The sequence below is a fragment of the Xenopus laevis genome, chromosome 9_10S (genome assembly GCF_017654675.1).
Source record: "Xenopus laevis strain J_2021 chromosome 9_10S, Xenopus_laevis_v10.1, whole genome shotgun sequence".
Classification (NCBI taxonomy): Eukaryota; Metazoa; Chordata; class Amphibia; order Anura; family Pipidae; genus Xenopus; species Xenopus laevis.
In genome coordinates, this window is record NC_054388.1 from 23,086,031 (window position 1) to 23,110,197 (window position 24,167).

General features: G+C 39.9%; 1 protein-coding gene across 1 annotated transcript in view; it reads right to left on the bottom strand.

Moving 5' to 3' along the window:
- abo2.S (alpha-N-acetylgalactosaminide alpha-2,6-sialyltransferase 2-like [provisional] S homeolog) overlaps positions 1–23,326 on the bottom strand; it is a 45,446-nt gene extending 22,120 nt beyond the window's left edge. Inside the window, exons 1-4 of the mRNA XM_018238330.2 lie at positions 22,733–23,326; positions 3,999–4,467; positions 1,747–1,912; positions 607–772 (exon numbers count right to left, since the gene is read on the bottom strand). Coding sequence (XP_018093819.1) covers positions 607–772; positions 1,747–1,912; positions 3,999–4,467; positions 22,733–22,908 — 977 coding nt within the window. The 5' untranslated portion in view covers positions 22,909–23,326. The remainder of the gene's footprint in view (positions 1–606; positions 773–1,746; positions 1,913–3,998; positions 4,468–22,732) is intronic.
- Between the last annotated feature and the right edge of the window lie 841 nt (positions 23,327–24,167).

Here is a 24,167-nt window from a genome sequence, read left to right on the forward strand (position 1 = left end):
AGGGACGGAATACAGGGTTATAGAAGATAGCTCATAGTACAAGTTGATCCAGGGACTAGTTCCTCTGAATCAACTAGCAGTTAGGCAGGTTATATACAGTATAGACTTAAAAGGTAGAACTTGATGGATGAGTGTTTTTTTTTCAACCTAACTTACTATGCACCAAAATCCACTATTTTGAGATTTGGCAGAATCCTGGCTCCTTCATGAAAGATTCAGCTGAATACCCAAACAACCTCTAATTTGCATATGCAAATCAGGCAAACGAAGCGTTAAAGAGAATTGCACGCTGCATGTTTAGATGATGAAAAATCACAGATTTTTAGGATTCAGATTGTCTGAATCCGAAATCTAGCTGAAAAAGGTCAAATCCTGGCCAAACCCCAAAATGAATCCTGGATTCAGTGCATCCCTAAACGAAAGGAGAAATTATTCATATGTTATGCTGGTTTGATTGTGGTTTTGATTGTTGTACAATCAAGTAAAAAGAATGTTCAGTATAGTTTTCTATTTCCATTCTGTAGTTGACATTTTTAATCCTATACATGTTATGTTATCCATCCATCTATATTATGTTATCCATAAACCTTGAATTTTTTTAGTTACCTAAACACATAATCATGTCCATCAATCTCAGCACCCATGCCAGATCCATTCAAGATGCCTCCATTACCCACAACAGCACAGCGCACACAAGGTGAACGACCCTTCCAGGTATCAAAAAGGTACCCATTGCCTGAAGAATTCAGCAAGTTCAAAGTCTCATTAAGAACTAAAGGGAGAAAAGAAACAGTACAACTGAATGACCTGATTTAAAAAAGAATGTCTCTTTTGGTAAACTGCCAACAAACTGGGCAATGATCCCCAAACAGTGGCTTGTGTTGCTCACCAACCCATTGGCTGTTGCTCCCAGTGGCAACAAAGCAGGTGCTTATTTTTGAATTCCTGGCTTGCAAAAAAATTTTGTTTTACAGGTATATTTCCAAACAGAAATAGGCGCTACCAAATAGCCAATGACAGCCAAAAAAGTTTGGGGCTCCTGCTCTTGGGCAATGGCATAAGGGGTGATTTTGGAAATTTTGCCCACAAAAATTTTTACTTCCTCCATTGCCACTATGAAATTTGTTCAGCTTAGTAATGTTACCCATGTTACTTGAAAACTCAAGGGACTCCTCAGGAACACCTCTAATAGATGTATGGAGAATGGCTGCATTGATTGCATTCAGGACACTGGGGGGGGGCAGCCAACCCAAACCCTGATCACGTCCACTGCAAAGAATTCTAAAAAATATGCATAGGAGGGGGGAGGGACTAGAGCCCCTGAAGAGGTGTGGGGTCCTTGAGGTTGCCTCCCCCATGACCCCAGTCCAATTAAATTTGATGCCAGCAGATTACTAAATGAAATTGCAACTTACACAGCCCTTTAAGCTGTATGTGTCCCTTAAGTTTCAAGAGATCATATCTATGTGTCGTTATATAATTATACGGGGGGGGGGGTATTAGTATGATGATAGCAGCTACTTTCATTAAAAAAAAGTGTGCATCTCAGGATTACCAACCTACAAGCTTACTACCTGTTTCTAAAAACAGAACTACAACACTCAACTGCAAGTGATAAAATATTATAAATGATAATGATTAGAAATGTAGTGAAGCAAATACTGGTTGGTTTCATTTATTTCCTAGAACTGCAAACCAAAGTGACAGGTTGACAGTTAATTGACCAGTGGTGATTGGGAAACTCACTTTGCCAGGGTAGTTCCTTCCATCCGTATGTCCCCATATATCTCTTTAGTCGTTGGTACTCAGACAGAATTGCATGTTTTTTCCACTGAAAGACCGGGATGTTGTTCACAAAGGTCCCATTGAATTCATTGCTTCTAAGCTTATCTCTAGTGCGATTTAGACAGCTCTAGGAAGAGGTAGAAGGGCAAATGCTGTAATTGACCCAAGATTAACACATTGAATATGTGTGTGTGTAACAATCTGAAGCGGTAAGATCAAAAGTGGTGAAGTAGATTTTGGTAAAGCTACAGTACGTTACAATTGTCCAACTATAAAAAAAAAATGTCTAGCGTGAAAAAATGATGGCTGTCACAAGGATTAGGTTGCTTCTAATTGGCAAATACTGTTAGGGAAAATTAAAGATGTTTTCACCTTTAAACTGACTTTCAGTATGACAGAGAGAGTGATATTGTCCCAACACTTTTTTCAGCTGAGTTGTTTTCAGATTGTTCACCAGAAATAAAGTCTTTTTTCAATTTTCAAAATTGAAGTTTAAAGTTTAATATTGATACATTTAGGGGCACATTTACTAAGGGTCGAATATCGAGGGTTAAACGAACGATTAAATCCTTTGAATCAAACGATTCGAAGGATTTTAATCCATCGATCGAACGATTTTCCTTCAATCAGAAATTGCTTAGAAACCTTATGGGGAAGGTCCCCATAGGCTAACATTGGTGCTCGGTAGGTTTAAAGTGGCGAGTGGTCGAATAGTCGAACGATTTTTAGTTAGAATCGTTCGATTCGAGGTCAAAGTCGTAGTCAAAGGTCGAAGTACCCAAAAAAAAAATCGAAATTCAATGTTTTTTTACTTCGAATCCTTCACTGGAGCTTAGTAAATGTGCCCCTTAGTGGCTACATAAGTTGATACATCTCTCAGCAGCTTCTTTGGAATATTAGCAACTATTCAGTATCAGTACTAACAGCTGCTTTTAAGGGGGAAACAAAGTCTAAAATAGAATAAGGCTACAAATGCTGTATTTTGTATACTAAACATAAACATGAACTTACTGCACACAAGCCCAATCAAACAAATGATTTATGCTTTCAAAGTTGGCCACATGGGGCAAGACATAGACCTACACTGTGCACATGCTCAGTGTGGTCTGGGCTGCTTAGGGATCGCCATCAATTATCAAAACAGCACATGTCAAATGATATTCGCCAAAAGCCAATACAGCAAGACTGATTAATAATCAGAATATGCAGACTGCACTGGGTCCTGTGTTGTCATGTAATCTAATGTGGATTTTATAGTTTTTGTATTGTTTAATACAAACTTTCTCCAACTCTGCAGAACCATTGGCTGCAGCAAAATAATCCTTCAAATAGAATCCCAGTTTATCTGTTTAAATCTGGCTCCACGATCTTTGTCCCTGCAACTGGAGTTGGAAACAGTAAAGCAGTAAAGGGGATATAAAAGCAAAAATAAAATCCAATACAAATCTCTACACAGTCGCTGACTGCTCTACAGGGAAAAAAACTAAAAAAACAAAGCTGCTTTAGTTCTGCATGGCTGAGAAGTAAGACAGGGCTCCCCCTGCTGTTCATAAGTATGATTGTTTCCCTGCTCAGCAATTAGGGACCGTCTGACAATTCCTATGCACACCAGTAAATGAAGGGAGAATTTCACTGCATACAGTCAGGTTTCTTATAAAAACAGTGCACAAAAGTATATTGGCAATAGGTTTCTTTTTCATTGAAGAAAGTAAAATTGGGATTTTATTAATTTGCTTTTACATGCCCCTTAATGAAACTCAGGGATTCTGCTCAGCAGGGACAAAGATAACAAATATATCAACTAAATGTATCAATTTAGAACAGTCAGTGACCCCGCCCCCAAGCTTCTTTAGAAGGTGAAAAATAAAACTTTACATTTCAATATAAGAAAACGATCACAAATAGAAAATAGCAATTGCAAAAAGTCTTTATTTCTGGTGAACTGTCTGAAACCAACTGAACTGAAAAAAGAGTATGAAGGTTAACAGCCCCTTTAAACTTTCAACTTCAATTTTGGGAAAATGTGAACAAGATTGAAATAATGGAAAAAAGTATTTGTTAATGGCGAACAATCTGAAAACAACTGAACTGAAAAAGTGCTTAGAAGGTGAACAACCCCTTTAGCAGTGATAGTTTATTTGGCAAGATTATGTCCGTTTATATCATAGTTGTATAATTATTCAATTAAAAATCCAGAGACCCATAATACCTACAGAGTTAAGGTAAGTGTTGTCCCATCCATAGGCATCCCCAAGGTAAGATAACGTGGTTGTTATTTCTCTGGCTTTTGTGATACTGGAGATGATTTCTGAATTCTCTTTGGTGACAGGAGGAGACTCAGTAATTCTGGAAGGATTTCTTGGGACATTTTCAGGCTCTGTAATTATGGAATGCTTTGTGGTGATAGTTGGAGACTCAGTAGTGGTTTCTAAGTGCTTTGTAGTCATGCCTACTGACTCTAGGGTGGTTTTAGAAGACTCAGTGGTTACTTTGGAAGATGTCCTCTTGATTAATTGCTCAGTTCCCTCTTTTTTCAAAACTGGTAACACTATAGTCATGTTGTTTGATTTAGTAATTTTCTGTGATTCTTGAGTTGACAATTTCAAGCTTTTATTAGCTGCAGATGGATGCAGATATCTTCTGTTGGTATCTCCCAGGATTCCTGATACCTTTGTCAGCTCACTGTTAAAACAAAGAAGAATGGCAATTTAGTAGACTGGGTGTTAGCTCGCAGGTGAATATTCACCCATTACTCAAAAGCTCTCTTTAATGATACAAAAGCAATGGCTTGCTGTTTTATGATGCTGGACAAAAAGGCAAAGTAAGAAACTCATGAGTGAGGCAACTTTGGAAAAATAAAGATCTGCATATATATTTTTACCACCAGTGATTTACTTTATCATTAGTGTGGAAGCCTTTGAAAGAGATTATCACAGGCGCAGAAAAGATTAAGCACAAACGATTTATCTCGTCATGTGCCGCTGCCCTTAATGTAATGCAAAAATCAATCAATCTATACCAAACATGCATTCAGGGAAACAATGGCATTAAGTCACAACAGTGAGCTCACAGATTTAGTAGAGGTAGAATTTTATAATCTGATTGGAACTATGTTCATTCCAATCCAGCCAGATAAGTGAGATGATCTGCCCCATAATATTTAATCAGTTGTGCTTGCCTATGCCCTGTACATAACACATAGTAATGATGAAATCGAAAATTAATAATCGCAGCTTGAAAACTTTATCACTAATCAAAACAAGGTTACAATGTTCACCTTCATTCACACATGCTTGATAAACAAACAACATATTTTTACATGGTTATATTTGTAACATATATTCTAAAAAAAAAAATTCCTTGGATTTTATAGCAGTGTAGGAAAAAGTTTGCTATGTACAGCAGTGAGACACTTTTCATCAACATCATCATCATTTATATAGAGTTGACAAGATATGCAGTGCTTTACCTTAGTTATAACAAACAGGGAATAAATGGTGGATAACAAACAGAGTACAATAGGATATTAGAGGGCTCTACAAATTAGAGTTTACAAACTTAACAGAATTGTTCAGTGTAAAAATAAAAACGGGGTAAATAGGCTGTGCAAAATAAAAAATGATTCTAATATAGTTAGCCAAAAATGTAATAAATAAAGGCTGGCGTGACTGGATGTCTAACATAATAGCCAGAACACTACGTCCTGCTTTGAAGCTCTCTTGGTTCACACTGACTGGTTATCCTGGTTACCAGGCAGTAACAAATCCCAGACTTGAGGGGGGGGGGGACACATGGGTTATATCTGTTGCTTTTGAATCTGAGCTAAATGCTGAGGATCAATTGCAAACTCACTGAACAGATATGTACCATGTGGCCCCCTAGCTCAGAGTTATAGAGCTGCAAAGCAGGAAGTAGTGTTCTGGCTATTATGTTAGACATCCAGTCACTCCAGCCTTTATACATTACATGTTTGGCTACCTATTTTAGAAAAGAAAAAGAAACCCCACCAATTGTTATGATTCTAAAATTGGCCAGAAATACTGCAACGTGATTTATTACACTTGTTTACTGACAACAATTCATAGAGAATTGTAATAGAATTAATAAAGTGCTAGTGCTGCTATAAATTCATCCATAATTAGAACAATTCATGGATTTAAGTAAAGTGCTGTGCAATAAATTAGAATATTAGACCCCAAAGAAAAAAATCAATTAAAAATATATATAGAAAAATGACCAACTTTAGGTAGTGGGTTAGCAATTGAAGTCACAATCCATAAATTTAGATTACAGAATTTAGATTACAGAAAATAGATAGAGTTTCTCGCCTTGACAAAGCTATTCAGCGAAACGTACGTCGGCGTTTTTAGTGATCCTCTTGTGGTCAAATTGAATTTTTGCTAAATCGATCTATAGGAAACATTTGGGCTGGGTTTTTCAATGGAAGTGGGGGCAAGAGAGCTTGGGGTCTAATCCTTCTTTATTCTATACAAACTCTTACAATCTTCCTTCCTTTCTAAGGGACCGACGGTTTGTGGCTTTTTAGGGATACCTAGCCTCTTAATAACACTTAGGGCAAGTTAAATACCAAGGCCACAGCCCCGGTTACCCTGTCCTGCCTTCATCTTTGTGGTGTCCCAGGCTTTAGAAAAAATCAGGCAGTTAGTTTATGGGACAACTCCACCATCTATTTTTTCTATTTTCTGTAATCTAAATTTATGGATTGTGACTTCAATTGCTAACCCACTACCTAAAGTTGGTCATTTTTCTATATATATTTTTAATTGATTTTTTTCTTTGGGGTCTAATATTCTAATTTATTGCACAGCACTTTACTTAAATCCATGAATTGTTCTAATTATGGATGAATTTATAGCAGCACTAGCACTTTATTAATTCTATTACAATTCTCTATGAATTGTTGTCAGTAAACAAGTGTAATAAATCACGTTGCAGTATTTCTGGCCAATTTTAGAATCATAACAATTGGTGGGGTTTCTTTTTCTTTTCTAAAATAATTTTTGTTTTTTCTGACATCCGTCAGACCTCAACCAATAGTTGTGAATATAATTTCTTGGTATTTGAATTAAGGTTTCGTTTTTTAGGTTTACAATTCATGTTTGGCTACCTAACTATATTAGAAACATTTTTTATTTTGCACATCCTATCTATTTACACAGTTTTTATTTTCACACTGAACTGTTCCTTTATGGTTAGGGTACAACTGAGACATTAGGATTTTAGAAACATTTTGTTATTTATGATACAGCAATGATTTATTAATCAAGGTACATTGAATAAGCTTCTTTAAACAGGTGGGTTTTTAAGGAGCATTTGAAAGTTTGGACAGGAGGAGAAAGTCTGACAGCTCGAGGCTCGAGGCAGAGAGTTCCAGAGAAAAGCAGAAGCCAGAGAGAAGTCTTGTAGGTGACAATGGGAGAAGTGAGGCAGAGCAAAGGTTGCGAGAAGGAGTGTATTTGGAGATCAGAGATGAAATATAGGGAGGTGCTTCATTGTTGAGGGCCTTGAATGTGAGTGTTAGTAATTTGAATTTGATTCTAGAGGAGATTGGGAGACAGTTAAGGCACATGCATATGGGAGCAGCTGATGTTGAGCGTTGAAATAGATGAATGAGTCTAGCAGATTGGCATTGTGAAAGGCGACATGGCGACATGTTGCAAGCAGGCCAGGACTGGCAATCTGTGGGTTCTGGCAAATGCCAGAGGGGCTGCTATAGAGTGCCATAGAAAGTCAATATTTAGTGGGCTGTTGGGGGCTGTTTGGGCATCCGTGTGGGCTGATTGGGCCTCTGTGTGGGCTGATTGGGCCTCTGTGTACCTGAAATGCCAGGGCCTATTTTAATTCTCAGTCTGGACCTGGTTGCGAGGAGCAGGTTGCAGTAATTAAGGCGGGAGATGATAGACTAAAGTGTTTTGGTTGATTCTGAACTTAAATTCACCCGTATTCAGGCAATGTTGTGCAGTTTAATACAACAAGATTTTGCAAGTGTTTGAATGTGTGGTGGAAAGGACAGATGCGAGTCTAGTATGACTCCTAGGCAGCATGTCTGTGTGGTGGAATGAAAGGTAGTATTGTTTACTGTGAGTGATATCTGAGGGAAGGGGAGGATATTGGAGAAAATATAATGAGTTCTGTTTTTGAAAGGTTCGCTTTCAGGTGGCGCTGTGACATCCAGGAGGAGACAGCACAGAAACAGTCTGTAACTTGGGAAAGGACAGAAGGAGAGTGGTCAGGAGGAGAAAGTAGAGTTGGGTGTCATCAGCATAAAGGTGATACTAAAATCCAAACGGCTGAATACATTTTGCTAGCGAAATGGTATAGAGTGAAAACAGTAGGTGGCCTAGAACAGAGCCTTGTGGAACTCCGACAGAGAGAAGGAACGTAGTAGAAGTAGCGTTAGAGAAGGCAACTTTAAAGGAATGGTCAGGGCCGTTTTAAGGCCTTGGTGGGCCCTGGACAAAGAGATAACTGGTGGACCCCAACAACCCTGAAACCGTGCCCACTTTTGGTCACACCCCCAAATACCACACCCATTTAGCAAAACATAATTTAGTCATGCCAGTATTAAATGAATAATCAGAATATTAAATGCAGATCTGACAGTATACTACATATACTACATAAAAATGGATAATTAGCAGATTAACCCTAGCTGTTCCAGTATAATCACTGTAGAAATGGCCAATGAGCACTCCATTGATCCCAGACAAGCAAGTAAGATGACTAAAACATGGACAAGGAACACAAAGTCTCTGTGACATTGTCTATGTTTGTGATTGGCAGTAAGGCAGAGCCAAGAGAAGTAATTCTGAGAAGACATAAATCTGGTTAAGTAGTGAAACTGTGGAGCTCCCTGTTCATTAAAGGGGTTGTTCATCTGTAAAAAAACTGTTAGTATGATATTGAAAGTGACATTCAGAGACAATTTGCAATTGGTTTTAATGTTTTATCATTTGCTGTTTTTAATTATTTAGCTTTTTATTTTGCAGCTCTCCAGTTTGAAATTTTCACAGCTATCTGGTTGCTAGGGTCCAAATTACCCTACCAGCCAGGTACTGGTTTCAATGAGAAGCAGGAGTATGAGTAGAAGAGACCTAAGTAGAAGATTAGTAATAAATACCAATAACAATAAAATTAAGTCTTTTAAAGGATAAGTAAACCTTTAAAATATTTCAGTGTACAATTGATGAAAGTGCTATTCATAAAGGATATATGTATGTTAATATGAATGAATTTGATTTCTACTTTCTTTTTCCTAAGAAGAAGAACATCAGAGCAGCCTCCTTCTTTCTCTTGACAATTCCCTTGACTACTTGGTGGTCAGACCTGTGGGAAACTGACCAGCAGGTGTCACTGTTGGAACAAAATTCATTCATATTAACAGAACAGATTTCCCTTTATATATTGGAATAAAAAAATAAATTAATAATGAATGTAAATTACAAAAGTGCTTAGAATAGCATCCTCATCAATACAGGCCATAGCACAACAGTTTATGAGCTGCCGGGGGTCTACTCTGTATTGGGTTGCAATAGTGTACAAAAAAGAAGAATTTATTAAGCACACATATAAAAGGCAAAGTTTCGAGCCCACCAGGCCCTTTATCAAGCTTGATAAAGGGCCTGGTGGGCTCAAAACGCTGCGTTTTGTACGTGGGCTTAATAAATTTGTCTTTTTTGTACACTTTTGCAACCCAATTTAGTGTGCTGCTGGTATTTTGAATGGCAATTCCATGTATAAATACCCCCCAGAACCCATAGCAGGATGGCAAAGGGCAATTCCATGTATAAATACCCCCATAACTCACAGCAGGATGGCAAGGAGCAAATCCATGTTTAAATACCCCCCAGGCCAGAACCTATAGCAGGAAAAGAGTAGATGAGCACATTGACTCACCCTCCCCTAGATTCAGTGAAGGTGCCTGATGGAGATGTGGAATGCCTGTCGGCTGGGTGGCGTCACTGTGTGCAAGTGTGTGTGACAGTCAGTCGGGTACAACAATCACCGCAGATCAGGAGGATTTAATAAGTCAAGTCTCAAGTGCAACAGACACAGGCCAGAGTGGCACCGCATGTGACGTGCCATTGCAATGCTCGACTCCTTTTCCGGGCTGCCTCTCCGCAGACTGCAGCAGCTGGCAGGCGGGGCTTCCTTTCCTTCTCTGGCCATTTCCACTTCGCCAGGTTGGGGGGTGGGTACAAGATGTAAGTGGATCAGCCAGGGGAGGGAGCCAGCCCAGACACACACCAGCACCAAAAATAAATAATAAAGGCCAAAGAAAATTGTAAAAAAAAGCTGGATGAGGTGTTTGTAAACAAGCCTTTCCAGTAATTTGGATTCTAATGGAAGAAGGGAAACTGGATGATAGTTAGAGGGAGAGCTGGGATCAAGGGAATGTTTTTGGAGGATAGGAGTGGTTAGTGCTTGTTTGTATATGGATGGAAAAGTACCAGTAGAGAGTGAATGGTTAAATAGGTGGCTAAGTGCAGGAGAGAGTGTATCAGAGATTGGATAAAGGAGGCGAGAGGGTATGGGGTCAAGGGAGCAGGTTGTGGGTTTCGAGCCGGCTAAAAGTTTGTTAATTTCATAGTGTTGCTGGAGTGAAGGAGTGCAAAGTGGATTAGAGTGGACTGCACGTTAGTCTGAGATTGTTGTCAGACAGTATGCCCAGTCTAATGAGATAGATGTTTTCATTAAAGAAAGGTCTTGGGCAGTTAAATTAATGGGTGGAGTGGTGGAGGAGAGCATAGGAGTGAGCAAACAGTCCCGGCGGTTGAAAGGACAGAGTGGAGATTAAAGAAGAGAAGTACTTTTCTTTAGCTATTGATAGAGCTCGATTGTAGCAGGAGAGCATGAATTTGAAGTGGATGAAGTCAGGACTTTCTCCACCGTCGTTCAGCTGATCTACTACATCTTCTGAGGTACTGAGTTACACTAGTGTGCCAGGGTTGGGGTTTAGCTGGTCGGCTGTGATGGGTGGTAGAAGAAGCAAGGGAGTAGGGAGGTGTTGAAAGAGCATCTTTGTAGAGAGAAGCTGTCCTATTTGGACAGGAGAGGTTGTTAATATGAGAGATGGATTTTGCTGATACTGTTGATAATTATTGTGGATCAAATGCGTTAATGTTTTCTGTACGTGTGGGTGGAGAGAGATGGTTGTGAAAGTGTTATCTGAAAGGAGAGTAGGTGATGGTCAGATAGCATGACCCTCGATGTGGGTAGGTGAGTCAGTCCACTGAGAGAGACCAAATGAAGTTGTTAGTGAGTTTAGAGGTGACAGGAGAAGCAGAGTTGTCAACACTTTTCATTATATTTGATTCAGTTGGGTTTGGACAGCTCAATGTACCACACCAGTTCCCTCTTTGTCCCAAAGCCTTACATGTTTATCACAGGCAGCTTTGGTCGCCACCTGGTTGGCAAAAATGGTGGTAGATGCCAATGTTACAAATAGGGGAAACAAACTAAAACTTTAGAAAGGCCAATATTATGTTCAGACAAGTTGGAAACCCTATAGACAGCACCAATACCCATCTAAAACATCACTACCAAAATACCAATTGCATTTAAAGTTGTCTGCATAAAATACTGTTGTGCCTATATTTCACTGCATCCACAGAAATTCCCATTGCAATATTTTTAAATTTTGATCAGCAGCAACAGTTACTGCCATATATGATGTGCATATTTGCAAGCTTCACATTATTTCATAAAAATATAAAATCAATACCAAACACTTGAATAACTTTTAAGACAGTCTCAAGCCAGTGATGATTTTCTATATTTTACTTGATTAACAGAACCAGTTGTGAAAGTGGCACTAGTGCAGAAGGAGACTTGGAATGAAGCTCTCCACCCCCAAAATGAAAATCTATTCATAGTAACTTTCCAATACTGGTGTAGGATCCATTATCCATAATGCTTAGGACCTGGGGTGTTCTGGATAAAGAATCTTCACGTTATTTGGATCACCATATCAAGTCTGCTAAAAAAAATAATTAAACATTAAATAAACACAATAGTAATGTTTGTCTCCAAAACCACGCCATTAACATCAAGTACGAAACACTATATTATTACAGAGAAAAGGGAAATTGTTATTTAGACAATAATTGGAATTATGCAAAAAATTTTTTAACAATTCTTTTTTTATTAAACCACAATATTGCATAGAAAGTTACAGACATGTCCTTGTATGCAAATGTATATTATAAGCATTGAACAACTATAAAAGAAGGATACAATGTCCACAATAAAATAAAGAAAAACAAAGTAAAGAAAGAAAAACAGACTTAGGGGCCGATTCACTAAGCTCGAGTGAAGGATTCGAATGAAAAAAATTCGAATTTCGATGTATTTTTTTGGTACTTCGACCATCGAATTGGTTAAATTCGTTCGAATACGAACGAAATCGAACGAATCGAACGAAAAATCGTTCGACTATTCGACCATTCGATAGTCGAAGTACTTTCCCTTTAAAAAAAACTTCGACCCCCTACTTCGGCAGGTAAAACCTACCGAAGTCAATGTTCGCCTATGGGGAAGGTCCCCATAGGTTTGCTAACCTTTTTTTGATCGAAGGATTTTCCTTCGATCGTTGGATTAAAATCCTTCGAATCGTTCGATTCGAAGGATTTAATCGTTCGATCGAACCAAAAATCCTTCGATCGATCGAACGAACGTTTAGCGCTAAATCCTTCGACTTCGATATTCGAAGTCGAAGGATTTCAATTCGAGGGTCGAATTTCGAAGTATTTTTTACTTCGAAATTCGACCCTTAGTGAATCTGCCCCTTGGTGTTGTCATTCCATTAGGTTATACTTAAACGCCTTGCGTTGATTCAATCAGACATAGATATAGACATTTTTTTTTCCATTTACAATTACACTTTAAGGTCTAGATAGGTGGGATGGGTTAAACCTTCAGGGAGGGTTTACATCTGGTTCTGTCTCCACCCACAAATCCCATATTTTGTTAAATTTTTCCAGGCATCGGAATAGTAATAAATAGTAGCTTGTTTGGGAGATAGAATTTCCCTTTCGGTTCCTGAAATGTTAGCAAGATGCCTTCCGCTTTAATATCCACAACGTACTTTATGTTATATTGTGCCCAGTTTTGTGGATCTGGGATTTGCTTACGGTGCATTAGTTGAGGATTACATCACAAGGGGGTATACTCTGAGCAGTGATGTTCTGCCTCTGGATAAAATTGTAGGGCTGTTTCACTTTAACCGTGGCCTTCATCAATGGAGTGATCATAGTGGAGTAGGATGTACCCCTGTATAGAATATTTTTAAATTGTTTGTTTGAACCTAGGACCTGTGCTTCCAGGGTTATCGCTGCATTTGATTGTCTTGCCACAGCCAATTGTGCCGCCATGTAATATAGATAGGGGCAGCTAGACCTCCTTGGGTGGTGGGAAGTTGCCGCTTCGTGAGGGCTAGTCTAGGGGAAGCTTTGTTCCAAAATATGGATATCATTAGGGACTTTATTTTTGCAAACGTGGACTTTTGAATCCCTATTAGTTATTATCTAAAAATGTATGTTAGTTTTGGGATTATCATCATTTTAAACAGGTTTATTCTCCCTATTAGTGAGAGTGGTAAATTGGCCCATAAATCCCTTTTTTTCCTCTATAAGTTTAATAAGAGGAAGTATATACAACTCACTGTATTTTACTAGGTTTACATGTATCCAAATACCTAAATATTTTAACTTATCTACCCATCTTAAGCCTAACGTTTGCTGTGGGGGATTGTCTGGGAGCTTGTCTATGGGAAATAAAACTGATTTTGACCAGTTTATACTAAGGCCTGAATAGTCGGTATGACTATCAATAATTTTAAGAGTGTCTCTGAGAGCCCGGTGAGAGTTTGGTAAATATAGAAGTGTGTCATCTGCGTACATTGAGATAGTTTCACTCATCTTTCCCATGGTTAGACCCCCTCTTCTAGTGCGAGGCGAGAGGGGGCAGCCCTGTCTCGTTCCCCTTTTTATTGGAACTGCTTTTGATACATTCATGTTCGTTCTTATTCTAGCTATTTGTAATGATCACCGCTGGGAACCAGGGTGATCGAGGAGAGCCACTCCCTGGGGAGCGGATATGGGGGAAGCCCTGGGGTGTAGCCAAAGATGGTAGGAGGCATGGGCAGGGTTGAAACGATGATTTAATAGCAACAAAAGGGTAAACAAAGGCAAGAAGGGCAAGGTGAAGATAGGGTCAGGCCAAAGTCAAAACTGGGGTTCCACGGGATACGAGGTAATGGGGTACTCACACTGGAAACAAGGATTTCAGGAACAAGGTAATCAAAGTCCAAAGCATTTAGGGCACAGGATCCAGGATACAACAGCACAGAAACATTTATGACTCAGCCCTGAGCAAAGCTCAGGGCGGGGTTAATAAAGGGCAGGTAATTGGGAATGGGGAACACATGAGGGTAAACGAGGTGGGTGGAGAATAGGGAGGAACAGAAGAACAAACTGTGAACAGGCAGATAACATAAGTAACAACAAGAGTTCATGATGAGCCCCAAGAGCCCCTGGTGGCTCATCTGGCAAGGTGCCGTGTCCAGAACCCAGGAAACCAGGGATCGATCCTGGGCTTATCCTGACACTATTGGGTTGTGGTATAGTGTTCATACCCATTTAATGTATGTTGGACGTATACCCACCCTTTCCATTGTGGCCCATAAGTATTCCCATTCCACAGAATCAAAAGGCTTTTCATTATCTAATGAGGCTATTACTCTAGTTCCGGCATTGTCATGTTCTATTTCAATATTAGTAAACAGTCTCCTTATATTGATATCTGTAGAGCGACCTGGCATAAAGTCCTTTTGATCTGCCGAGATTATGTCCGATAAATGTGGGGAACATATTTCAGGATTAAGATTGTCAGTGTTTCCCTCATAGAGTCAGGGAGGGGTTTCCCACTTTTCACCTCATTATACATTTTTACCAGGATCGGAGCAAGTTTGACATGTTGCTTATACCATTCTATTGGTAAGCCATCAGTCGCTGGTGTTTTTCCTTCTGGGAAGGCTGCAATGGCTGCTTCAACCTCTGATTGTGTGATGTCTGCTTCTAAATCTGTGGCTACCTGATCATCTAATGTTGGCAGGTCTGTTTCTTTTAAATAGCCTTTAATCTCATTTGGAGGGGTCCCCAGTTTGGAGGTATATAAGTCAGTATAATACTCTAGAAACCTATTATTTATCTCTTCCGGGGAGGATTTATTTCACCCTGATGCAGTTTCACTGCTGGAATTGCCGTATTAGTTGTAGTGTCTTTTGAAAGGATTGCCAGTAATTTCAAATTTTTATCCCCAGATTCAAAAATGTTAGCTCTTTGGTAGAGAGCTTGCTTTTTTGTTAATTCCAAATTCCAAAAGTGCTCTTTGACTATCTATCGACTGTTGGTGTGTCAAGTCATTCGGACATGCAATATAGGCGACCTCTTTGTCTTGGGCATTATGTGTTTTTTGAGTTATGTCAGCCTGCATTTGTGATTGCTTTCATGTTACTGATGAATTCACCCCTTGTATATGCCTTAAAGGCATCCCAGGTTGTGGTTAAGGGGGTGTCTTCTTTGTTTACTGCTAAAAAGGTCTGAATACTGTTATGTATTGTTTCATTAAGCTGCTCATGTTTGGCCCAGTATGGACTCAGTCTCCAAATTCTATCTGTCAGTAATTGTGAAGTTGATATAGATCAGTGATCCCCAACCAGTAGCTCGTGAGCAACATGTTGCTCTCCAACCCCTTGGATGTTGCTCTCAGTGGCCTCAAAGCAGGTGATTATTTTTTAATTCCAGACTTGGAGGCAAGTTTTGGTTGCATAAAAAACAGGTGTACTGTCAAATAGAGCCTCCTGTAGATGAAGAGTCCACATAGGGGCTACCAATAGTCAATCACAGCCCTTATTTGGCACCGCCCAGGAACGGTTTCCCTGCTTGTGTTGCTCCCCAACTCTTTTTAAATCTGAATGTTGCTCATGGGTGACAAAGGTTGGGGATCCCTGATATAGATAGTAAAATTGGAGAATGACCCGAAATCCCTCTAGTAAGTATATCCACTTTGTGGACCTATTTGTTCAGTTCTAGAGAACCCAAAGCCAAATCAATGCAGGACATGTTGTTGTGTCCTGGGGAATAGCATGTGTACTGTTTACTTGTGGGGTGCCGAGTTCTCCAAAGATCTATCAGATCAAAAGTGTTTCGAGCTATTTTTTAAAGATTGTGGAGCTTACTCTAGGGGGATGAAGTTTATCCATATCTGGGTTACATATAGCATTAAAGTCACCCAGCAGTAGAAGGGGTGCAGTTGGCAATGCCAATATTTTCCCTGTTAGCTCCGTGAAGAACTCATCAGTGGGTGGGGTGAGGCATAAATATTAGCCAATGTAATTTTTTTCCCCTGAAGGGTCCCATATATAAATATATACCTCCCATATCTATCCGTAACCATTGAGTCTATTGCAAACGAGCAGTTTTTGTTTACTAGAATTGATACTCTTGTGGAATAGTTAGAGTAGTGAGAGTGGTACATTGCATTTATCCAGGGTTTTTTTAATGCCATCACACTATCCCTTAAAAGATGAGTCTCCTGTAGCCCTTTCTGGGATACCCAATAGCCTTATATTGTTACGCCGGAGGCAATTTTCGAGATCATCCGCCTTTTTCTCAATTTGTGCCAGCTGCCTCTCTGTTGTGGCAATGCATGCTGGTAGCAGTGCTGTTAGTTCCTCCAACTCACTGACCCTTCTTTCTACCTCCCCCATTCTCTCACTCACAGTAGCGTAACTAGAGGGGGACGGGCCCTGTTGGTGACGCGAAGCCGTGCCTTGCCCCCTCCGTACGCCCCCCTCAGTGGCGCATGGGCTGTCGGGGGGCCCTGAGGGCCCCCCCTGCTCCCCCGGTAGTTCCACCACTGCTCTCTCAACTTCTGCACATCATGCCTTAGAATCGCAAAGTCCATTTTTAACTCATCAGTTTTCCCCACAACAGTTGTGTGATTTGTGGTTATGGCATTTAGGACTTCCAACAGTGTAGGTTCTGAGAGCAGGGGAGGGGATGTGGGCCTAGGTACAGGCGTGTTAGCGTGCGCCATGTCCTCTTCCCTGTTGTGGCTCCCAGGTATCTGCTCCTGGTCTGTGGTTACATTTTTGTTAGGGCGCTGGGGTAATGGGGTTTTGGCAAATTGTGCAAGCTTTTTTGCCGTTGTGTCACTCACCCCCTGCTGCGCCTCTGTGTCTGTGCGCTCTGGAGAGGAGTCGCTGCCATCTTGGGAAGCCATGAGAGGTGCTGCCTTTTTACTCGGTAATGTGCTGCTTTGGCGTGTTCATCTGCGCATAAGAGAACAGTCTGCTGCAGTTCTTGCTGCCGGTGGAGGGTAAATACTATGTTTTTTTGCAGGATATTAGAGAATATAATGTTCCCCCTTTCAGAGCTCTTGCTTGCTGTGTCCTACTCCGTCTCCATGCAGGCCATGCCCCCATACAAATTATTATTATATAAAAACCAATATACTTCTGTTTGCATTCCTGGCTTTGACTGTTCAAAATGATGTTGCAAGCCAGCTAATTAAAGTTGATTTAAAGAGGTGAATAGACTCCTTTTTAACAAGTATTATACCCGGAGAACAGATTGGGACAATCAGCCTTTGCTTTCACTAGCAATTACATTTAAAGGAACAGTAAGACCAAAAACTGAAAGTTCATCAAAATAATTATAATATGTACTATGTACTTTTGCTCTGCACTAGTAAAACTTGTGTTGATTTTGGCCTTGATCAACTGGTGTTGACTCTGGTCCATAGAAATTTCTATTTCTCAGTTTAAACCTTCATGGAAAGTTACAAAGCATGAGATTGGCCACATGGTTGCTTTAGCAGCACGATTTATTGGAATATCCACATTCATCAAATGCAGAAAAAGTATTAGATTCTTCCATCCTTATAGGCATTATACCAATAGCCAGGCACTGACAGGACACTTGTAATTACAATCAACAATAAAGATAATGTCATGAATAAATTATATGTAGTTGCCTTGTCCTTGTTGTTATTTAGTTAAAGCTACACATCACAAGCAAAGCTGTTTGCTAAGGAAAGAAATGTTGGCCATAGGGACCTATACATGCAGTTAACCCTATCATCAGTCTAGCATAGTTCCTGCTATGTACTGTATTTATCAATATAAACCGAACAGCCACATTATTGTAAAAGCTAACAAACAGGCCTTGATTAACTTGGTGTATTTACATTTACTACACAGGAAGCAAACTGAAAACCCCAAACGGAATGATGTAGTAAAATTGACAATGTTTGTTCTGCTGCACTAACACAGTAACCGATCAGCAGTTACTATATACTGGACAAGAGAAAAGGGCAATGGAGAATGGTCACAAGGTAGCTTAGGGCGAGGGAATTGGTATGGGGTGGTCAAAAGATAGATAATGAGCTTGCACCACGGAAGCCCAGAATTGTCTACAATGAATTCTATTAGTAAGGTGGACACGGAACAGATTATCCGCTTTCCTCTCCTGCAATCTACTGTCATTGGATAGCCCAATGACAGTCAAGTCATGGGCATGTGTGGAGTGTATTTTGGGGCAGAAATGTGAAAGTTTTTTTTATTATTATATCAAAAACATTTTTGTGGGGAAAAAAGAGTGTACAGAAAAAAAGGGAAGGATTTCTAAAAGATATACTTCTTAATATACAAAGGACCATTGACAGTTTAAGACAGCATATTTTAAACATATACAGTTAAGCCATAATACTCTTTATATCCATTTTCGTATATCTGTTTGGTGCTTCTACTGTTATATACCTATTATCCTAATGCTCTTAACTCACTTTAGTAATATTTAAAAGGTCTAATTTTTGAGAAAGGATAACCAAGGTTCCCATGTTTTCCAGTACATTTTACTTGTATTGTGTAATACATGTGTCCTCTCTTCCATTTTTCTATTTTCTTCTACTAAATCCTTATATGCCAGGGGGGATACTGTCTTTCAATGTCTTGGAATTAAAGACCTAGCTACATTTAACAAATGCAGTGTAAGTGAGTCCGACATTATACTGTTTTTTTCCATTACTATATTCAACAAAATCAATGGTATATCCTTCTTGTTAAAGGGGTTGTTCACCTTCCAAACACTTTTTCCAATTCCGTTGTTTTTAGATTGTTCCCCAGAAATCAAGACTTTTTTCAATTACTTTCCATTATTTATTTTTTACGTTTTTTCCAAAATCTAAGTTTAAAGGTGAATGTTCGTGTCTCTGTTAGCTCAGTAATTCAGGTGCAGACTCTAAACTGTTACAATTTTGCAACATTGAGTTGATACATTTCTCAGCAGCATTTCTGGAGTATTAGCAACAATTGTATCAATTCTAACAGCTGCCTGTACTGAAACCTAGAGATTCTGCTCAGCAGGGACAAAGATAAGAAATGTATCAGTTTACAGGACCGGCGACCCCCCCTCCCAGAGCTGCTTCCGAAGGAGAGAAATTACACTTTACACTTCAATATTAGAAAAACCGTCACAAATAGAAAATAGAAAGTCATTGGAAAAAGTCGTTATTTCTGGTGATCTATCTGAAACCAACTAGTTGTATGAAGGTGAACAACCCCTTTAAGTAAAGAGGTTTGGCAATCAGAGAGCTAAGCTCGCTAAGTACCCTGGGATGAATACCATCCAGTCCCGGGCCTTTGTTTATCTTAATATGTTCTAGTCTCTTTCCTCATGTGTGAAGCATGCATCATTAGTTGTATTACTAGAATTGGGACTATTATAAAGGAAACCTTACTTAACTGGTTCCTCATTTGTATAGACGAGTTCTGAATCTCAGCTTTTCTGTTCTCATCAACCAATTAAAAAATTATTTTGGATTATTTTTACTGCTTGCTGAAATACCCTTTTCTGTAGATTTTTGCTTTTTTGCATGATTTATTGGCCTCTTTGTACTTTATCAACATTTTAGCTGTCGGTTCGGCCTTGGCTCCTGCAGCCAGAGCCGCCGCTAGCCATCTCTCCTGGGGAAGAAGCTCATGCCTTGGCCAGTGGGAGTGCTTTCCCGGGGGCTTCCCAGCCGCATCATTCCATGCAGAGTCACGGGTGCTGCGCGAGCACAGTGTTGCCTTCGGTTTGATAGCAGAAGAGTAGCGGAATTTGTGTGACAGGTAGCGGTATGGCATTGCTCTGAGACTTTTGTGCACACCGTAAGGCAGAACACTGACTAATGGTCGAGCCAAGACTGTAGCGTGTGTCTCGGACTTAAAGAGGATAATTTTTCTCTACGGGATCGCAATGTAAGTGAAACCAGCGCTATAATGGCTACTGTCGTTTAAAAACCAACAGCTGTATGCACTTTAATGTCAAAGCAAATGTAATCCTCTTTGTGAGACATAATGTTCTGACTTGACTTCAGTTCGGAGAGGCCTTCGCTGTCGGTGTACGCCGCTTATCTGGCTGTCGTGGAGCGTGCCCTTGGCCGAACTGACCCCGCAACTGCTGCTCGAAGTCTCTGAGAACCAATGCCATGTCGCTCCCTGTCACACGAATTCCGCTACTCTTCTGCTATCAAACAGAAGGCAACACTGTGCACAGCCAGCGCCCGTGACTCTCTGTGGGATGATGCGGCTGGGAAGCCCCTGGGATAGATGGGATAGCGCTCCCACTGGCCAAGGCATGTGCTTTGGAAGAGATGGCTAGTGGCGGCTCCAGCTGCAGCCAGTGGGGGGAGCTGAGGCCGAACAGGTGCCGCTACCTCCTCCTCCTGCACTACTGCTGCTGCTTAGTGTCCCTTGTTCCTCTTCCTAGCCCACACTCATTCACATGCTGTCAGTAGAATAGCCAGGGAGGAGAAATCAAGAGCCGCAGGATGGAATGTCGCCCCGTCACCTTTTCTGAAGAGGAGGGGAAGTGGAGTTTCGATCAGTTATTTCTAAATGAAGGCTTTGCGATTTTAAAGTTTAATTTGTCTTGGTGGTTTTTTTTCGTTGTATACTAACAAATTAAAAAAACTAATTATGTTACTGGTCCTTTAAGCTGGCCATACACAATAAGATCCGCTTGTTTGGTGACACTGCCAAACGAGCATTTCTTTCCGCGATATGCCCACCGACGGCACGGCTATATCACGAATGTTCGGCCCTTGGGCGGTACGATTGGATTGCAATGAGGAGCAATCTGCTCCGACGGTTCAATCGCCTGAAAAATTAAACCTTCCCGATCTATAGCGTGGCCAGGGAAGTCCCATCAGAAGCCCCCATACACAAGCAGATAAGCTGCCAAATTGGTCTAAAGAACCAATATTGGTGTCTTTAATCTGCCCGTGTATGGCCACCTTTACCCACCTCAACACTTCTATTGAACCACAAAAGTTTTGTTTTGCAACAGTGTTCCTTGCTTGCAATGGGAATATACCGACATGTATATTTATTAAGCAGCATTTTAAAGACATGCCATTTTTGGTCAGTATTTAACCCTGTGAAAAGCATTTCCCACTTAATATGTTGCAGAGATGCCCTTATACTGTCAAAGTTTGCACATCTAAAATTCAGTGTTTTAGTTACTCCTTTATAGAGTTGCCTCTGCAACAGAACCTCAAAAGAGATTTTAAATGCTCGTCCATGCTAGAGATGAGTTCAGTATTATTAGTTATTACAAGATCCAAAAGAGAATTATTCCTAGTAGGTTCTGGTCTGAGCTGAGATAAAAAGTTGTCATTTAACATATTTACAAACCTGGGCTTCATTCTGGTCACTTATACAAGGTGGTCTGTAGCATACACCAATGATAATTTTCTTTGTAACCTTTTGCCCAGTCGAAATCTCTATCCAGAGGAAATGTTCAGATATTCAGATTTTATTCCTTCTATATATTTCTTGAATAATCGGATGTCAATCTTTCATTTTAATGCAACAATCTAAAACTAACCATTCAGATTTAAATTGTATTATTAAAGTAGGAAAAATAACAAATCAGACAATGTTCTGGCCATTAATTGACAGACAACAATCATAAGAAATTTATGTCCCAGAAATAGTAGTGACAGTCACCCATGAATATTGTCACAGAGGCAATATATGCACACATATTATCATTATCCGACAGAAATTATCTGTCGGATTATATCTGACAATTATATTTGTGCATCTATGGCCAGCAATAAATGATTTATGCATGATAGTCATATATAATTGCAGATATAATTGTTTCCTATGATTTTTGTACCTACAATTTTTGTACAATAGTGACAGGTTAGAAAATTTCTCTCGGATAACGATAATATATGTGCATGTATTGCCTGTCAGACTAACTGGAATCAACTATTTTCAGACAGAACCATAGTAAAATATGCATCTGATTAGTATTTTAAACCTTTTTCACAAATAATAACATCCAAAGATGACAAACATTTTGGACATTAGGACAAAATTTGTATATAAAAGCCAGGAAAACATTATGTAAAATCATGGAAAAGCAACCACTGAATGCATTATAAATTGTTGGCACCACTTAAAAAAAACAATATAAAAAGTGGAAAAACGTAAAATCAGGGGTATTTTTGATTGAGGTTTTGCTGTATTTTCAAAGCTTATGTGGACCCTAAAAGATTTTCCTGTGAGGCAGAATAGTAATATGGCTTTCCCAACCTATAATGATTATGATGATAATGACAATTGTTATAAAGATGGTTCTTAGAGGTGGGTAATCTAAAAGAAGGGGCAGTTTATCATGAATGTGCCAAACCATTTCACTACAGGCAATTAGGGCAGGGATACTGGTACTTTATTGAAGACAACCATCCTATAGATTTCCAGAACATTATCTGTTCTTGTTCTCTCTGCTACACAAGTTAGTGGTAGTGACAGGCTGTGTGCCAGACAGAGTGGCACTGCCCCCTTATACCATATTAAAACCCTTACCTGGGGCTGATTGCGGGCAGGCTCTGAGCGACCCGCTGTAAGATCCGGTCCTTGTAAAGAACGACCATGAACAATAACGTGAGCAGGCAGAGAGTGAAGAGGATTTTCTGTAGGGTTCTAAAGCGTACATTCTTCGCACGGGGAACACATCCCATTCTCCCAATCAGGATTCCCATGCCCGCGCTCAATGTAAAATGTTGATTTTCATCTCTATAGCGACGTCTCTCTGGGGGACTTTGGATTTTGCGGTATCTCACAGGATATCGCGGTGACAAAGTACAGAGGAAGTTTTACACTGTTTACAACTTCACACAAGGTTATGTGTGCGTAAAAGAGGAGGAGGGGGTCTTTTACTGATAGAGAGTGTTTGCGCCTGGGTAATAACGCAAATTCTTTCTTTGCCCGTACAAGTAGGCAACACTGTGCTTGTCGATGCAGCACTTGACTGAGCAGGGATGTGGCTGTCTGGGACAGGGACTGGGAGAGACTCCTCATCCGTATCTCTACACACACTTGGTGTGGGCTGTGTTGGCTGTGGGCAGGGTGCGCTGTGTATAAGGGGCAGTGTCAGCAGCCAGTACAAGGAAAGAGTGAGGGCGGGTCGGATAATGTGTTTATTTTAGGGAAACCCCTGCAAATGTCCAAGCGCCGTGTGCCAAGTAAATACAAGTCCATTTACTTACGGGGGTGATGTACAATTGTAAGGAGTAGCCCGGTAACTGCTAAGTGCATTTATATTGTTGTGACACTTATTGATTTTTATACTTTTTCTCTGTTTTATGCCTCATATTTTGAATAATAACTGTAACAGTGAAATACCATCAGGTTCTGATATTTGCAATTTCCCAGCTCACCTTTTCTGGACAAAATGATCAACCATCTTTTAAGCTATTTTTGATTTTAGTTACATTGTAATTGAGTATTATTTTTACTGACCGGGCCCACACCCCTTTTTTCTTCATTTCCTCTCTCTGAAAGCTCTATGCATTTCCTTTCTCTTTCCTTTCTTTTCTTTGTTACCCATTTTTCTCCATTTAATAAGTATCACCATGACTCTGTGGTAAGACAACAATTTGTTTAATTCTTAAGCTTTTTCTCTTTTTATGCCTCATTATTTGCATGATAATATTTGCAAACGTGAAATATCCACAGGCTTTGATATTTGCCAGCTTGGGTCCAAACTGTTTCTGGACAAAATGATCAACCTTCTTATCTTTTAAGCTTTTTGTAAAGTAAGCAAAACTGTAATTGAGTATTATTTTTACTGGCTGCGCCCTCCCCATCTTTGCTCTCCATTTCCCACCATGTCTCTGCACTTCCTTTCACTTTCCTTACTGATTTTATTCTCCCCTGTCCCATAGTTATTATTGGCTGATATTATACATAACCCTCTGCAATCTTTTCTGTGCAGTTTTAGGATATACAGAGGCCCAAT